Genomic DNA, 17,542 nt, shown 5'->3' on the forward strand with positions numbered 1-17,542 from the left:
ATCAGACAGGTCAGAGGAGCTAAGAGCTAGTAGAGTAATCGGAAAACCGATCTGATTTGCCAAGAGCAAAGGATTCCGGGTAATCTTGCTGGTAAGCGCCAGCTCTAACTCTTTCCCCGGTTGTTCCCCGGATTCCAGGCTAAATGTCTCCACCGGATCACCCCCCTCCTTGTGATCTGGGGTAGATCCGGCCACTCCAGACTAACAATGGAGAAATATTTAAGCGATATTCCAACCAACTAGATGCTAGTTTCTCTCCGCAGTCGCATCTTACTGGTGAGAAATCCCTAGGGCACATGGCGAGAAAACGCAATTCAGGAATTGGCGTACAAAATGTACAGCGTGACCCTCATCACTCACCAATCACTGCCCATTCTGGTAGTTATATCATGCCACAAGCTAATCTGATCCCAAACTTATGTCTTCCCCGTGGCGAAATAGGTCGCTCGGCAACAGCCTGGATGCCGACCGTTGATTTGTTGCCCCCCCTAGCTTCGTGAGACCGATTCACCGAAGCAGAAATACCCCGGCATATCCCCGCTTTTAGCTCGAACTTGACTGCAGCTCAAGGGCTCTCGACCCCATACTTCTGGGACGATCATTTCTATACTCTTTCAAGCCCATTTGATCCAACTTGCCAAACCGTAACAATGACCTCGGGTGCAGCCTATGCGGAGGCCAAGCTGGGCAAGAGCGTGGATCCGGAACATATTGAGGAGGTTGCCCTGGCACGGCTGACAGAAGAGGATCTATGGAAGTTGTCCCAGGATTCCCTGACTCTACGGTCGTGGACCGGAGTCCGGTTGGGTCTCATCATGCTGGTCCATGGTTGCAACCAAGCCGGCTTTGGAATTGACTGGGGTGTCATCAGCGGCATCAATGCTTTGACTTCATGGCACAACTACTTCAAATTCGAGAGCAGTGGTGGCACATATGGATTGATCAATGCTCTGATGCAGATTGGTGTCGTTTGTGGAGCGCCCTTCATGGGTTTGGCGGACGTGATCGGCCGTCGTGGAATCAATTTCACCGGCAACGCCATTGTCATCTTCGCATCTCTCATGCAAGGCCTCGCCACGAACCTTCCAATGTTCATGGCCGGTCGATTCTTCATGGGATTTGGCACTGCACTCATGTCAAGCTCTCAGTACATTGGCGAGATTTCACCTGTCCATCTTCGTGGTGTTATGGTCGGCTTTTTTGGCGCATGCTTCCAGGTCGGTAGTCTTGGTGTGCTTGGTGCCATGATTGGACTTACCGAGTTGCCTGGTAACAACTCCTGGCGTGTTCCCCTCATTCTTGAGGCTTTATTCCCTACCCTTGTCTGTCTGGGAATATACCTTTTGACTCCCGAGTCGCCCCGTTATTATGTTATGAGGGGAAATCGGCAAAAAGCAAAGGAAATCATCGCCAAGTACCATACTACTAGCGCCGACATCAATGAGCCCATTGTCGATATTGTGGTGAGACAGATTGAGGAATCTCTCGAGAATGACCAGACAGGCTACAGGGCTGCCTGGGACTATCGCGTCTTCTTCACCAAGACGGCCCGTTTCCGACTCCTGGTTTTGTTTTTGTACTCTCTCTTCCAGCAATGGAATGGAGGTGGTATTATCACGTACTATGTGAGTGGTTAGATTGAAGTGACACCTTATTCAGTGGCTAATACCTTTTTAGATGGTTCCTTCACTACAGCAACTCGGAATGGAGGGCGAGAAGCAGCTACTCGGTGTCAACATTGGCACCACCGCAGTCTATTTCGTCTTTACAGCCGTTGGCGCTCTTATAGTCGATAGGTTCCGCAGACGAACCATGATCTTTGTGGGTCTTATCAGCATGATTATCTTTCAAACGGCTACAACAATCACATCATGGCAGTACAATGTTCACGGCACTGCAGCGGCAGCGGCGCTCACCATTCTCTGGATCTTCCTTTACCAGACCTTTTCAGCCACATTTGTTGCAACCATGCACAACTTGTATCCAATTGAAATTCTCTCTCTACCACTTCGTGCCAAGGGAATGGGTCTTTACGGTCTGATCCAGGGAGGTGCCGGAGCTGCACAGACCTACGGAATTGGCGTCGGTATCCAAAAGGTGGGTTATAAGATTTGGGTCGTATACATCGTGTACAACTCCATTCAGCTCGTCTTGTCGTGGTTATTCTTCCCAGAGACCAGCCGTTTGTCTCTAGAGGAGATTAACACGGTGTTTGAGACCCCAGGAGTCCACCCGGTGAAGATGTCTTTGGATATTGAGAAGGCCAAGAAAGCCAGAGCGGCGGCGGGCCGGGATGAGGAGGGCAGTGCTGATCGATAAGCATTCAATAGCAGGGAAGCGTTTATTAAAGGGACCGGATAACATAATTTGATGCATATTTTCCGTCTTTGTTTCACCTCCAAGCTCTAGACTTTAGAGCCGATCTAAACCTTAGAACTGGTCCTATCAATGCTTCGAAATGGAATTAAAAATCTCAATATTACACATAGATGAAGACAAATGCACAAGTGGAACAGTTGAAACGCGTCGGACCCGATATAAGCCTGTGCCTACCCGTCGGAGGGGTGCTTGTTCTGTCACACAATTTCCGCCCTCTGTCTTCTCAAACGTATATGAGACATCAGAAAAACGAGGTTTGAAATATTTTGTATCCCTATCAACTTCCCAAAAGGATAGTGTTATCTTCAACTCCATGGTCGGATCTACAATTAGTTGACATCAGATGATCTTCCCGAGCCCTAAAGTGCCCAGACCATCTTCAACCCGGCCCATTTCCCGCTGAGATACCTCATGGAATCTTTTCTTTTTTCTCCGAGACTCATCGCCACCAGTCTAGAATTCAATCACAGCCCATAGGTCCCCTACATTTCGGCCTGCAGCGTTACACAAACAAATCAGGTACCGAGTTACGACATTTCGCACTCCGATCCTTTTTTTAGCTCCGTCTTTCCAAGTGAGAGACTATTCTGATTAATGATTTGAGCCTGCGATTGGTATCATGTGCTATGGGAAGAAAAAATAAAAGCAAAACGGTCAACGGGTTTTCTGCAGTCTGTAGTGTCACAGATGACCCGGTGTGGTGCTCTGCAGCCCTAATATGGTTATCCTTAGAAGTATTGGATGGTGACGCAAGCCAGAAGGGAGACAAAAAGAGACTACGTGGCTGAAGCATATAGCTTAGCTGGTTCATGGGGTCTTTTTTTCCCCCTTGCCTTTGTATCCTTTGTAATGAGAACATATGTATGTCTCTGGGAAACGAGAAGAGTCAACAGTGGCAATTGCCAGTTACTTATAGTCTGGGCCAGACACTGCATTGATGCCAGTGGCATCGCGTAAGGGATTTTTGCTCATCTTCTCTGCAGCTATCGAGAGTTTGCAAAATCGACAATAGTCCATATTAAGATCTCCATGAAGAGTATAATGAAGAGGAAGACGGGCAAGGTGGAAATGACGGGCAGGCTACATCAACTCTATTTTTGTGTAATCCAGTTGCTTGCCTCTAATTGACCCTCGTGGCAACGGTATAGAACCGCTTAGATTCTTTTTGATTGTCTCTCAGCTGAAGAGATCCGGATCAGATTGTTTGTTGCAAACAGTCAATCCGTCCTATAACAATTGGGATATAAAATAATATGTAAATGTCCACAGTACAACTGCACAACATACAGGTATCTTTTAATCTACGGATCCTGATACACAGAGATGTACGCACGGCCATACGGACCGAGACGGGACTGCATCTGCCGATTGATGCTCGACCCTTCCAACAAAATTCCTAGAGTCATGCACGTCCGGTTGCGCGGTCTGGCGATTCAAACATGGTGTTACCCTGGCTTTTTCACTAAAAGCGCCAGACAAGGCGACAACTTAGATCCATTGGCTCGGCTTCTCATCACGAGACAGATGGCACTGTCGTCAAAAAGCAAGCGGGTCATCGCCGCTCAACACGGGATGTGCAGGTCCCTACTTCGAGTACCGTTCATTTTGTGAAGAAACTGTTGGGTTGGGTGAAATTCTCCCATGTGTATGTTGCATGTGTCTTTTGATCTCCTTCTCTTTCCGGGATGGTTTTATTGTGGCCATGTCTCCCCCTTTTTCTGCGCTGCAGTGTTGAGGGGTGATACATCCGGCATGTCGGGTATTGGAGGATGTTTCCTTTGGACAATGACGGTGAACATGATCTCGTCATGATATAATTGATCAAGTTTTCTCTTATATTCCTCCCCCTATAGCTCTTTTTTTCCCTTCGTCATTAATTTGGAACCCTTTTGTTTCAACACTATATTTCTATGTTTGCTTCAGGAGTGTTCTAGGCGTGACATGCTCATGAATCACTTGGTTCATCTTTCAACAGATATACATACTTCCGGTCTTTGAACACCGGTCTTTGAACATAATACTGTGCATATTCTTCACTTCTTCTAAACTCCCAACACATTCCATTGCCAAAACACGGTTATAAAACTAGTTCATTGCCTGCATCGACAACCAAACCACCTCTCTCTCGTGGTCCAGTCCGAGATGCCCCCGAAGAGTACACAAGACAACATGGTGCCCGAGGCAAAAGGAATCAAGTACGACGAATGCGAGATGGCGCTCTTCCGTGCCAAGCTATCGTACCATGCCACGATTGATGAACGGATGGCCTCACAGAACTCAAACCTGACTTCGATCGCGGAAGCCCAGGCTCGAATCCTCAAGGGATGGGAAATACAGATGCAGGGCACAAAGGATTTGGCTGGGAAGAATGGGGGTCGCTCTGAAAGTGATAAGAGAGCAATGGCACAGTATGCATGGAGGTATACGGCTCTGGAGAATGCTGCAACCAAGACCACTGGAAAGGGATAGCGACAAAACTTCTTCTTCTTTTGTTCTTCTTCTTTTGTTCTTCTTCTTTTGTTTTTGTTTTTCTTTTTTTTTTTTTTTTTCTTCTTCTTGCTATTTGCGCCCACCATATTGAATGATACGAAGGCATTGCTGGCGTTTGTTTAGAAGCTTCACAGCTTAGTTTGATGTTCTCGTGCTGAAATACTATGTCAACCTTTTCACACTGACATCTACTCTCATAATCTGGTGATGATATTAGGGGTCCTCATTTCTAATTTTATGTTTTTATGTTCCATAGGAGTTGAGGTCCCTCTCCCGCTTGTGGGCTATGTGTGAGTGCAATACAATTGAGTACCTTATCCCAGTCCTGAATCTCTGATTCGAGGGAGAATTCGTTGAATGTCACACAAGCAGGTTGATCAACATTGCAACAGTAACAAGTACACCTCGTGTGTACTCATGCAAAGGACTGGGGTGTTGCATTTGGTGAAAGACATTCGGGATATATGGGAATCAGCAATAAGTTCACGAATCACTGCGTCATTGTATAACCCCGTGTATGGGCAATAGTAGATACCGTGTTTGACTTGATCCCCATTCATTTTACCTCACAATTCTTTCTCTCTGCTCAATATATATCTACTGCATTGTATGGATGACATAACATGTAATGAGAAATAACTCAAGCCGAGCGGCTATTATCACTCGTATCTGGGGATAATGGCAAGTCTTATTGGTCGAATCGTTGAATTCCGTCGAACTCCGGGCTCTTAGAGCGGGTTGCGCAGGAAAGATATCACTGCCACAGTAGGCGCAGTAGGTGTAAATTGAACATTTTGGATTCCTTTGCCTTCTGTGGAGTCTATGACTTTCATTTCTAGTCAATGAGAGACTACCATTCGGATAACAGCGCTCATCGGAGACCTCCGATATGGCTCGCCATGTAGTGGGTCAACAATCCAACTCCGAAATCAACTCCGAAAGGCCCCAACCCGGCATTGGGCCTGGGCTTAGCGGCTACGGGCGAAACCTTCAAGGGAATCCCGGGAAAGATAAGTTCTGATTGGCTCTGACGAGAAGAGGATAGAAGAAGAATGGGGATTGTCGACGTCGGGGAGTAATGGAAATGCATTTCGAGGGGCAAGTTCCCTTATCGATAACCCCCCCACCCTCCTATTTAAGTATACACTCACGCCTACACTCTCTTCGACTTGTCTTTTTTAAAACTCATTAAATATATAATTCTTATAAATCAATCCAAAATGCAAGTCGCAGCTACCGATATTGATCAGGTGTTCGCACACACCACCAACCTAGCCTCGTGCAACCTAAACAGCAAGATCCTAGCCTGTTCAAACGACTACTTCGCTTCAGCCGATAACCTCCTCACCCCCACTCCCTCCATCTCACGCCCCGGCGTCTTCGTTCACACTGGTGCCTGGTATGATGGCTGGGAAACCCGTCGACACAACCCAGATCCCTACGACTGGGCCGTGATCAAGCTCGGCGTCGCCGCAGCCTACATCCACGGCGTCGAAGTAGACACCGCACACTTCATCGGAAACTACGGCGAGAAGGCAGAGCTACAAGCTACACACGCACCGGAAGGTAGTGGTATCACAGATGCCCAAATCGCAGACCCCAGCTTCGCCGGCTGGAAGACTCTTCTCCCCGCTTCGCCTTGCGGTCCCTCACAGCGCCACGGATGGAAGTTCGACGCCGACATCAGTCAAACTCCTTACACTCACTTCCGTCTGCTGATGTACCCCGACGGTGGCTTCGCCCGTCTCCGTCTTTACGGTCACGCTATCCCCCCTCCTGCCCCGGCCGTCCAGGGTGCTTCGGCGCCCGTTGAAGAGCTCTCGTCTGCTCTCAATGGAGGTGTGGCTCTTGCTGCCTCTGACGAGCACTTCACCCCCTCGTCTAACATTCTACTTCCTGGTCGTGGAAAGGATATGGGTGATGGATGGGAGACTGCTCGCTCGCGCGCTGCTGGCCACGTCGACTGGGCTATTGTTAAGCTGGGTCTTCCTGGCTCGGTCTCCAAGGTTGTTGTTGACACTAAGGACTTCCGTGGAAACTTCCCTCGTGCTGTGCGCGTGCACGGCTTGGTTGCTGGCGCTGGCGGTGATGGTGTCCCCTCCGCCGATGACGCAAACTGGGTTGAGATCGTCAAGGGTGACAAGCGTTGCCAAGCAGATACCGAGCATGTCTTTGGGCCTGATGATCTCACTGCTGGTGGTGAGGATACTCGGGTGTTCAGCCATGTCAAGCTGACCCTTGTTCCGGATGGCGGTGTCAAGCGATTCCGGATCTTTGGTCGTCGCGCTTAGATTCCTGTCTAATATCATGAGAATGAGGAATATGTATATAGCTGAGATTCTAGATTTAAATAATGCATTATGTTCAAATGTCCAAATCACAACATCTCAGCGAGGATATCCAAGGAAGAATTATGTCATTGATCATGATTATGAGTGGGAAACACCATCGTGTTGGAGACGAAAACGAAATCAGACGCACGATTCTCATAGAATCTCCAAAAGAAACACTAAAGAACTACCTAGGCAGTGAAGGACAAGATGCAAAATGAAATAAAAAGCTAAATAGAGATAAACTCATCGACCCAAATGACGCCTAACTTCTATCTTTGCAAACTCGGGTATAAATTAAAAATGCATGGACTCATTTCTTTTCCAATGACAATGGTTTCGGTTCATCTGAAGCCGAAGAGGAGTAACTGGTAGGTGTTCCAGCGCCACCATCAATACTTGCTTTCGAACGCTTTTCTCGAATAGCAAGACGAGACTTGGGGTAGGATGGCGGCGCAGGGGCGAGATATCTGTCCAACAATTCGCTCAAAATGGGCGAGCGGACCGGTTTCGGGAGGTAATTGTTCATGCCAGCCTCGAGGCATTTCTCGCGATCACCTTCGATGGCACTTGCAGTCATGGCGATGACGAGCACTTCGTTTACATTCGGGTCGGGATCTCGGCGCAGCTCGCGGGTCGCGTTGTATCCGTCAAGAGTGGGCATCATCACGTCCATAAGGACCACGTGGAATGGATTGCCTTCTTGGGAGCTTGCACGTAGAGCATCGACAGCTTGTTTGCCGTCGCTGTATGCGTTGCATTGGAGGCCAAGGCCAGTAACAAATTTCACGGCGATCTTTTGATTGATTGGGTTGTCTTCGGCAATGCAGACTCGGATCTGATCACGAGGGATTTGGGTGAGGTCGCGAGCTGAGGACCGACGGACTTCGTTTTCTGCATTGCTCAGATCTTGTGACCATGCAGTCTTGACCGCCGTCTTCTTGGGTGCTTTGTTGAAGACCAAGTGGAATGTCACGGTCGTTCCAACTCCGGATTTCGATTCAAGCCAGATAGCTCCACCGAGAACATCTTCAATGATAGCTTTACAGATTGACAGGCCAAGGCCACTACCGCCATATGATCTCTCTGTGGATGCGTCAGCCTGTGAGAATGGTCGGAAAAGGCGAGCTTTCTGTTCGTCTGGAATGCCGATGCCGGTGTCAGTGACCGAACATTCAAGGCGAACCCGACCTTTGCCCTCACGCGCAACCCTCGCTTTGACCGTAACTGATCCAGCAGGAGTGAACTTGTAACTGTTGCTGAGGAGATTCATGAAAATCTGGTGGAGACGAACAGGATCGCCGAGAACAACGAGCTCTGGTGGTACCTTATCGAGGTTCTCGATTGTCTCTAGGCCTCTGTCACGATGTGTGTATCGCAAAGCCCGGATGACTTCTGATATGGTTTGTTTTAGATTGAGTGGGACCGTGGAGATCTTCATTTTTCCGGCCTCGAGCTTCGAGAAATCGAGAATGTCGTTAATGAGGGTGAGCAAGGTATCAGCACATACACGAATCGATTCAACGTATTCATCTTGCTCCTTGTCAAGGAAAGTTCCCTTGAGGAGTTCCGATAAACCGATCACGCCGTTCATCGGAGTACGCAAATCGTGAGAGATATTGGCAAGGAAAATTGATTTGGCCCTTGCTGCGTCTTCCTTTAGCTTCACATTGTGCTTCGCTTCAGCCTCCGCATTCTTTGCCTTCTGTTCGGCCTCGCGTGCCAAGGCCAATGCACGCTTTTGGGACTCAATCATGGAAGCATTCTTGGCGCTGACCTTGCGAATTTCACGGAAGAGCAACGCGTTGGACAACGAGATACCAATTTGGTTGCAAAGCAGATGCAGCACCACAACATTGCGCTGTGTGAACCAATTTGGTTTTCCTTCCAGATGGATGACGCCGAGAAGGCGATCTCCTTGTACAACTGGCAACGCGATAACAGACCGACCCGTGGGGTAATTTGCCAGGTACGTCTCGCTCACGTTGGAAAACCGTTCATCTTCGAGAACGTTGTGAACAAGAACTTCCTCCTTTGTGCGCATGACATAGTCCGAGATATGCAAGGCCATTCGATCCTCCATTTCCGAGAAAGGGAGACCTTCTGGGAATGATTTCTGGCCCTTTTCCGAATCACCTGCTGCGGCAATTGCAAAGCCGTTGTTGTCATCAAAGTCTGTAGCAATGATGGCGAAATCGGAACCGTTGCAAGACTCCAAGATAATCTCAAGCATTTTCATGAAAAGCTTGTCAATTTGAAGCTCAGACGACATGACTTGGCTAGATTCGAGAATGCTGGATAAGTCAATAATGTCTAGCCCGACACTTGATATGTCTAGAGACCGTTCTCCGGCAGCCACACCATTTTGCTCAATCCACTGTTGTCTCCTCTCATCCTCTTCCATCTGCTGGGGAATCAGGATCTCTTCTTGCACAACATCACGGCTGATCTCAAGAAGAGAATCAATAGTCTGGCAGCCAACATCAACGGTTTTTGCCGAGGTGGCCGTCTTGAGTAACCATTCATGTTTCTCAGCAAGCTGCGAAGATTTGCCACCGGCACCAATAGCGCTCCAGGAGGCGATAGCATCTTGGATCACAGCACGAGCGGCCCTCTTTGCTCCACGTCTCACCAAAAACTCGCCCTGCAGCTCAAGAGCCAAGGCTTCTTCAAGGGGCCAACCATGGATTTGACAATGGTCAATCGCAGACTCGAAGCTCTGGATGGCAGCGCTGTGATCGTTGCGAACCTCGGAGATCAGGGCTTCTAAAATTAGAGCCCACATGCCATAATTTACTTCTGATGCATCCCGAGCAAAATCGATCTCGGCCTTGTATTCCAACAGTGTCTCCATCTTGCCATCAAGATATCCTTGGGAGGGATTGTCATTGTGAAGTGTGAGAAGTGAGGCCGCCAGATAGAAATAAATCACGTAGGACACACGTGCCGACCAGAGCCTGTGCCTAGTGAACAAAAGCTGAGTACCTACTTGAATCGTTCTGGTGTGGTGACCGAACAGGAACAGTGGGATCATGGCAAGACCCCAGTAGATGTCACGGGGTCTATCAGCGTTCGTGGAGTTAACATCCAAGTGCATCATGTACTCAGATGTGTTGTGATTGGCGTCTGACATGATGCCGTCGGCAGATCGGTAATCAGTTTTTCCTTGCAGAGCGCGCGAAACTTGGTGGACTGCAATAAGACTAGCCCCACCGCGGGTATCTTGTTTCCACTTGGGAATTTCTTCGGGGGTCTCCGTGCAGAAAGCTTCCAGCTGCGCCATGTCTTGGCCAAGATACAATCGAGTCATGGCCATTGATGAGATGCTGATCAGGGTGAGATATGGGTCACCCATCGAGAAAGAAGCCTCGAGCGAAGCTTCCAAAGCAGGTAGCGTGGATGCCATAGGAACACGTAAATGGCTGACGTAGAGATTATGAACAATGGAGCCTCTGCTCTGAGTCGACAATTCAGGGCAGAGCTCCAGTAGTTCCAGCGAAAGGTCGCTAAGTCTCGTGCCAAACTCGGTATCTTTGAAGCGACCCAAGGAAATCATGGCAAGATGGGAGCAACCTATCGCGATCTGTGTGAATCCACCCTTGAAGATATGAATGTTCATCACTTCAAGCGCCATCCGATAGAAAGTCAATGCATCATCCCAGTACGTGACTGTCATCGCCTCCGCCATGACTGCGCCGATAGTCACTATAGTGGGGTCCTTGGAGATTGGCTTTCGGCCAATAGAGCTCATGTCGGCAGTTTCGAGATAGGACTTGAGGCGCAGATAGGCAGCGTCGCACTCCTCGTAAGTTGTAGGTTGACGAAGATGGACACCAAGCTCATCGAGGCAGGTGAGAAGCGATTCCATCGAGCGATGATGATCGCCTATCTGGGCAAAGATTTTGGCTTTAATGATCCAGGCTTTCGACTTGCTTACAGCGTCCTTGCCATGCACAAACACCTCGTTGATCAACTTGAGGGCGTCGTCATTGTGGCCCTGGGACCACGACATCTCCGAGGTCGTGATAAATAGCCGCATGGTTTCGTCGTAATAAACATCGGGTTGGAGGTCATTCCACATATCATCCTGAAGTAAAGCGATGCAATGACGGAAGTACCAAAGTGCGGACGGGCGCGCGCCCGATTGGAAAGCAGTTTGTCCGGCATCCCATAAGATCCGTCGATACTCGAGCCGTCTAGTCACTCGAGACTTGATAGTCTGCGACGCAAGTGCCACATGATGAGCCATTGAATAGCGACTGCGATGGTCGTGGTAATATTTCATCAACACTTGTGAAACGATGAAATGCATCTTTTCTACATTTCGACCTTCGCTCAAAGAAAGAGCAGCTTGTGCAAGTCGTTCATTGCCGAACCTAGGAAAATTAGTAAGAGCTTTGGCTATAGCAGCAATCAACAGTAGATGTCTCACCTAAACTCGTCGTCGGTCTTTCCTGTGTTCAAAAGGTTCGCTTGGACCAAAAACTGCAATCCAACAACTATATCACCCTCTGATTGTCTGATAAGTGTGACATTTTGCGGTGATGTGAGATCAACATCATCGTCATCATTGCTCTCATAGAGAAATTCACTTGTCAAGAGCTTTTGCACCAGAGAAAATGAGAAGGGACTGCCCAGAAGAGATCCCCAGACCATGATTGATCGGGCGGCTTGAGGAATGTCCTGAAGACGCTTGGTAAGAAATCCAAGTCCAAGCCCTTCGCCGTAGACAGGAGCCACAAACTCCGTAAATATCCGATCAAGGTCGAATAACCACTTAGAGTCCTTCCATGAATACCAAATGCAGTTCGTTCGGTAACAAGTCTCAAGCATTACTCGAACATAGAAGGGATTTCCTCGGCTTTTCTCCTGAACAACTGCACAGAGTGGTGTCAATGTTCGATCGGGTTTCTGGTGCATTGTCGTCGCTACAATTTCCATGACATGCTCCTCTTCAAGGGGCTCAAGTGCAATTCGCGTGATCGTTGGTAGATCTTCCGCAAATAGAGCTTTCACCTGGTCAGATGGAATCTCCTCCTTGCGGCTTGACAGTATGAGGACACAGGGGAGCTTTGCTTTGATGATTTTCATTACCAAGTCCAAAGTTTCGTCATCTGCGTGTTCGAGGTCATCAAGACATATGGTGATGAGTTTGAAATGACACAACGTTCGCAATATCTCGAGGAATGTCTCCATGAGCCGCATGTTTTTCGAGGCAGCATTTGCCAAAAAGAAATCTTGGGAAGTCTGCCCCTGATCCAGCCCGGGGATTCTGACGTGCTTTGATGGCTCACCCTTATCTGGCATGAGAAGGCTGGCCTTTGCTTCAGTCGGTCTGTATTTCGCACCAGGGGACATCAGCTGCTCAGGAAGATCCAAAACTCTGTGCAGAGTAGGCCACATGGGTCGCAGGGCTATTCTGACATTATTGTGGTAATCTGTGGTGACATCGCGCTCGGAAAAGATTTGGCGCAACAGACTGGCTAACAGTTTTGCAAATGGTTCAAATGGGACACGTTTGGCTCGGTCGAGACGAGTAATTGCTATGCATCCAAGTTTGCGAACTGTTGGTTGTATCCGATTTAGGAGATCTGTTTTTCCAATTCCAGCGGGGCCGCTGATTGTAATCACTTCACAGCGCTCGCTGCGACGAGACTTCGCACTATTCTTTGGTTTATTCAATGAATGGAGTGATCCCGATTGACTAACAGTATGGTTTGTTGATTGTTGACTGGGAGGACCGATGGAAGGGTGACTATCGCGGTCTGTGTTATGGGAAGACCGAGAATGTGATGGGCTCTTGACTCTGCTGGAAGCTGTGCCTGGGCTTTGGCCATACGTATCGGGAACAATTGTATGGTTCGGAGTGCAAAACGACGTATCGCTACCCGGCGCAGATTCATGGGTGTTTACTTGTGCGAGATGATGACTGGTGACATTGGAAGCCGATCGAGGGGGCAGATGGAAGGAACCAGAGTCGCTAGAGACAGAGGCAAATTCGAGGCTTTCGATGCGGCTTTCAGAAATGGACGAAGTCGACGTGAGAGCGTGCATTGTCCCGGGACTTTGAGTTCCAGCTTTGGCCAAGGCAGCCGCCTGGCGTTTATTGACCTTTTCGATGATACGGAGGATCTTGTCATATTCTTCTTGCCGGCCGAACATCTTCGTTGGGAGAGTGAAAAAGGAAGACACGTCTCCTTGCGCGACTTGGAAATTGCTCAATGCTTCACCGTCACCATCACCAAGTAACTTCGCAATTTGGGTCAAGTCTCTCTTCACAGATGAAATTGTGTGGTAACGGTCATGGACTACCTTTTGGGTCATTTTTTGGATGACAGCGGAGAGAGCGTCTGGAATATCCATTCGTTTCCCAGAGACTGGCACCAATCTCTTGCCTAGTACATTTTGTACCACGTCAACGGGGTCGGTTCCTTCAAATGGGAGTTTCCCCACCAACATGGACCAGAAGAAGAGGCCCAGTGCATAAATATCAGTGCGACTATCCGGCTCTGTGGGCATCCTTCCAGTCTGCTCTGGGGCAATAAATTGCAGTTTGTACTTCGCTCCAAGCTCGCGCGAAACGGAGGACCAGCCCTCGCTCAAAACGTTATCAAATGATCTGGCACCGTTACCGGTGTTTGCGAGCTTCACTGCGCCAGTCTCTGCACAAAAATGGAACGCATCGCCTCGGATTTCGCCATGTACTGTCTTCAGGCCATAGTGCAGAATCTCCAGGCAATCGCATGCCCCTATTGCGAAATCGAAAAAGGCCTGTAAGGAGACCTGCTCGCTGGGAGTGGCATTGTTGTCCTCGCCTCTGGACCCTGCCGCAAATGAGGCAGGACCAAATGTGACTAGATCTCGCAATCTGTCATGGCCTGGAGACTCAAAAATCGCTACCAGCAGCGTCTTCGAGTGGCCATCATCTGGCTGTAACCTGATCAAGTCGACTGGCCGTATTGTATGATTGCAATCTGGGTCTGACGATTGTACAATTGACCTGAGCATATGAAACTCTCGTTCAAGCCGGATAATGTTGGTGGAGATTCGCGCGATAACCGGTATCCATGTTTGGTCTGTTTCTAGGCTATGTTGATTGGAAAGCGAAATCTCACTACTGGTTTCGCTTACGCTCAATCTTCGCAAGGCACGGGCAGACGGGCGGGTTTCTGTGCGCGGGGAGAAGCGCGTGAGGCTCGACGGTCCGGAGGAGGCGGGATTGGAGGAATTTGCGAGAGGGGTTAAAACATCCGGTTCTAATGCATGACGATATCCTGAGATATGCCAATGATTGTATGTCGAGTGAAACGGTTCGATCGCCTGGTCCCAGGTATAGCCAGGTAACTGGCCTAATCGTTCGAAAAGTCGGGCCGGTGGCAGTGGCAAGTCGTCGCTGAAAAGAGTACTCTCCTCCATATCTCAAGTTATTTGAGTCGTCTCCGCCCAACTTGCTACCATGAACACGTCCCGGGGCGATGGGTCAAATTGAGTGGTGGGGGGTGTGATGAGGATGGGACGATGGGGAAAGCGGACATGCAATATGCAATATGCAAGCATCCACAAGATAGATTATGCGCAGTAAAATGTACAGTGGATAGACAGAGAAGTGTCGCCTTTAGGCGTGCAAAGTGAAGACATCAAAAACAAAAGAGCCTGAAACAGACCAAGTTCTAGAATTCAAGATGAGGATTTTGGCCTGAGGCTGTGAATTAGTCAGCTGTCAGTTCCGCCGGATTAGGGCAGCTGATTGGACTTGGCCCCGGGGCCTTATATCAACGTTAATTAATATATGATACCTGGTATCTTGGGGGAATAACCCACTGCTCAGGCCACTGCGTATTCATTGTCTGACATCATTGAGAAATGGCCCAGGGGGCTGTGTTTTTTTTTTTTGTATCTAAATATACTCTGCGGCTCACCATATATAGCAAGCCAGAAGCGGATATGGTTGACGCCGTTTTTAAGCATAGCTTTCAGATATATGTACTCTTCATAAGTGATGAAGGCTGGATGGTATGCCCATTCACCCTTCGATGACAAGAATTGTGCTTGTTATAAATTTCCACTTCATAGCCATGCTACAATATCACATTATTACAAGGCCAATCTACCTAGCAGTCTAGAGTGTCTAGCCTACCTAAGTATCCTGACGACAGCCTGCTAATAACCATCCGAATTCCAGGACAACCCTCATGATACACAATACTAATGATACATACCAATCAGATCAATGTGAGACATCTCAGATTTAGGACTTGTGGGGTACAGTGCTCCACGTCCGGACCTCGGCACTGACGCCACTCAGGCACGAAATCCGGTTTGACATCTTCCAAGGTTAAGATCTTAAAGATCTTGAGATCTTTGGATCCTCTTCTTCTCGCCTCAATTTTCTTTCTTTCGCAGAAGCCAGTGCGCAGAGTTACTCCCGTTGCATTATGAGCTCCCTTAGGGATCCACTCGGCCTCTTAAAGGCACTATTGATCCGCATCCCGCTGATCCTCAAGACCATCCTCCTGCATGGCGTTCAAATGTCCCCCGTCAAGGGGAAACAGGACATGCGCACTGAATTAACCGTTGCCATTATTCGCTCATTCATGAAAACAAAGGCTCCACTTGGCAAAATCCAGAAGCAAGGCATACGCGACCCTGGAGTCAAGGGCCCTATGTGGGTGTCCAAGGTGACCCTCCCGCAGCCCGAGATCGACGTGCGCAATGCAGTACTACATGCGATCGAAGATCTCAAGACCGGTGATGAGACATACGATATCCCCGCAACTATCGCCGTCGAAGCCGAATGGACCGGTTACCGCGCGGGAGTAGGAAAGAAAACACCAGAGCCCGATATGTCGGAAGAGGAGAAATACAATAAGCTGCGCGAGGAATCCCCGTCTGATATGACGATCTTGTATTTCCACGGAGGAGCCTATTTGTGAGTGTCGCTGGATCCTTCAAAAACCGCGCATATAGCTAACGCATCCAAATCGAAAAAAGCCTGTTGGATCCGTGCAGCCACCGCGTCCCCGTCGCACACCTATCCCACTTGACAGGCGCCCCCGTCTTCTCCGTCCGATATCGTCTCGCTCCTCAAAACCCATTCCCAGCTGCGCTTGTCGACGCCTTAACAGCATACCTCTCACTCCTCCACCCCCCTCCAGGCTCCCTCCACAAACCCGTGCCAGCCAACAAGATCATATTCGCTGGTGATTCCGCAGGCGGAAACCTCTCCCTAGTCCTCCTTCAAACACTCCTAACCCTCGACCGCGCATCCCGCCCAATCCGCTTCCACGGCGAAGATGTGCCCATAGAATTACCCGCAGGCGTCGCAACCATTTCCCCATGGTGCGACGTGACGCGTTCAATGCCATCTACCAGCGACAATGCACACCTCGATTTCCTCGAGGCACCGGCTGTACCCTCCGACGACCCAACTGTCAAGACTGCATTTACCCCGCTCCCTTTTGCGCCAGACGACATCTGGCCCACGTCCCCGCCTCGCGCCGACTTCTACTGTAACGCTAGTATGCTGAGCCACCCATTGGTGTCTCCGCTCGCTGCCCCAGCTGCTCTCTGGAAGGACGCACCGCCTATATGGATCTCGACTGGCGAGGAAGGCCTCATGGACGAGGGTCTGGTTTTAGCGCGTCGCGTCTACCAGGCCGGTGCGCCTCTCGTTGCGGAGATGTTTGAGGGTATGCCACACTGTCACGGTTTAGTCATGATGAACAGGCCAGCTAGCCATCGTTTCTTTGAGGGCTTGGCTGGGTTCTGTCGTGATGCTGTTGCCGGCCGGGTCGTTTCAACAGGGAACCTCACCTGGTTGGGCTTCAAACTCCAGTTGACAAAGGAGATCCCTATTGAAAAGGCTTGCGAAATTAGCGATGAGCAGGTTGAGGCTCTCATGCAGAGAATGACTGCTTGGAAGCTGGAGGGAGAGATTGAACTACAGAAGCAATGGCGTGCGAGAGCACGGTTGTGAGTTGTTTTATATGGGTTGCTCTCCGAATTTCGTATTATACCCTCTTTGTATTTTTAATGATACTAATGACGAACCGTGTCTGTGATAGATGGGGGCCGATAGGGCAAAGTCCCCTACCCTATACTAATTGGGCGTTTATATGGCTGTCTGAAAGACTTTACATACTGGATTATTTTTCTTAGAGAACAGGTCTCTATAGCAACGAATCGCTACCCGGGATTGCATTATCAGATAGTAGCTCAAACCGTGCCGAATTAGAACCACGAGCAAAATGAATTACTGGGATCCACCGAAAAGCTATTCAACCAGTTCAGAGTGAAATTCTAAAGAAAGCAAATGTCGTGGGAACTTAAAAGACCAACTTCGG

General features: G+C 49.1%; 5 protein-coding genes across 5 annotated transcripts; 4 read left to right on the top strand and 1 right to left on the bottom strand.

The window, feature by feature from the left end:
- Nucleotides 1-650: 650 nt before the first annotated feature.
- On the top strand, nucleotides 651-2,319 carry N7487_002745 (putative MFS sugar transporter protein; the record flags this gene model as incomplete). Its single annotated transcript, XM_056870492.1, has 2 exons — nucleotides 651-1,625; nucleotides 1,678-2,319. 2 exons carry the CDS (start codon nucleotides 651-653, stop codon nucleotides 2,317-2,319), a joined length of 1,617 nt encoding a protein of 538 aa, XP_056735276.1.
- Nucleotides 2,320-3,702: 1,383 nt separating this feature from the next.
- Nucleotides 3,703-4,848, top strand: N7487_002746 (uncharacterized protein; the record flags this gene model as incomplete). The annotated part of the gene is given in 3 exon segments (XM_056870493.1): nucleotides 3,703-3,914; nucleotides 3,928-4,024; nucleotides 4,516-4,848. The coding sequence occupies 3 exon segments, from the start codon at nucleotides 3,703-3,705 to the stop codon at nucleotides 4,846-4,848; spliced, it is 642 nt and encodes a 213-aa protein (XP_056735277.1).
- A 1,241-nt stretch (nucleotides 4,849-6,089) lies between these two features.
- On the top strand, nucleotides 6,090-7,160 carry N7487_002747 (allantoicase; the record flags this gene model as incomplete). Its single annotated transcript, XM_056870494.1, has 1 exon — nucleotides 6,090-7,160. The coding sequence occupies one exon, from the start codon at nucleotides 6,090-6,092 to the stop codon at nucleotides 7,158-7,160; it is 1,071 nt and encodes a 356-aa protein (XP_056735278.1).
- A 352-nt stretch (nucleotides 7,161-7,512) lies between these two features.
- Nucleotides 7,513-14,615, bottom strand: N7487_002748 (putative sensor histidine kinase/response regulator; the record flags this gene model as incomplete). The annotated part of the gene is made up of 2 exons (XM_056870495.1): nucleotides 7,513-11,575; nucleotides 11,632-14,615. 2 exons carry the CDS (start codon nucleotides 14,613-14,615, stop codon nucleotides 7,513-7,515), a joined length of 7,047 nt encoding a protein of 2,348 aa, XP_056735279.1.
- Nucleotides 14,616-15,634: 1,019 nt separating this feature from the next.
- Nucleotides 15,635-17,175, top strand: N7487_002749 (uncharacterized protein; the record flags this gene model as incomplete). The annotated part of the gene is made up of 2 exons (XM_056870496.1): nucleotides 15,635-16,128; nucleotides 16,191-17,175. 2 exons carry the CDS (start codon nucleotides 15,635-15,637, stop codon nucleotides 17,173-17,175), a joined length of 1,479 nt encoding a protein of 492 aa, XP_056735280.1.
- Nucleotides 17,176-17,542: the final 367 nt, after the last annotated feature.

Source organism: Penicillium crustosum, assembly GCF_028827405.1.
Source record: "Penicillium crustosum strain IBT 35664 chromosome Unknown utg000001l_segment0_segment0, whole genome shotgun sequence".
In the NCBI taxonomy this organism is placed as follows: Eukaryota; Fungi; Ascomycota; class Eurotiomycetes; order Eurotiales; family Aspergillaceae; genus Penicillium; species Penicillium crustosum.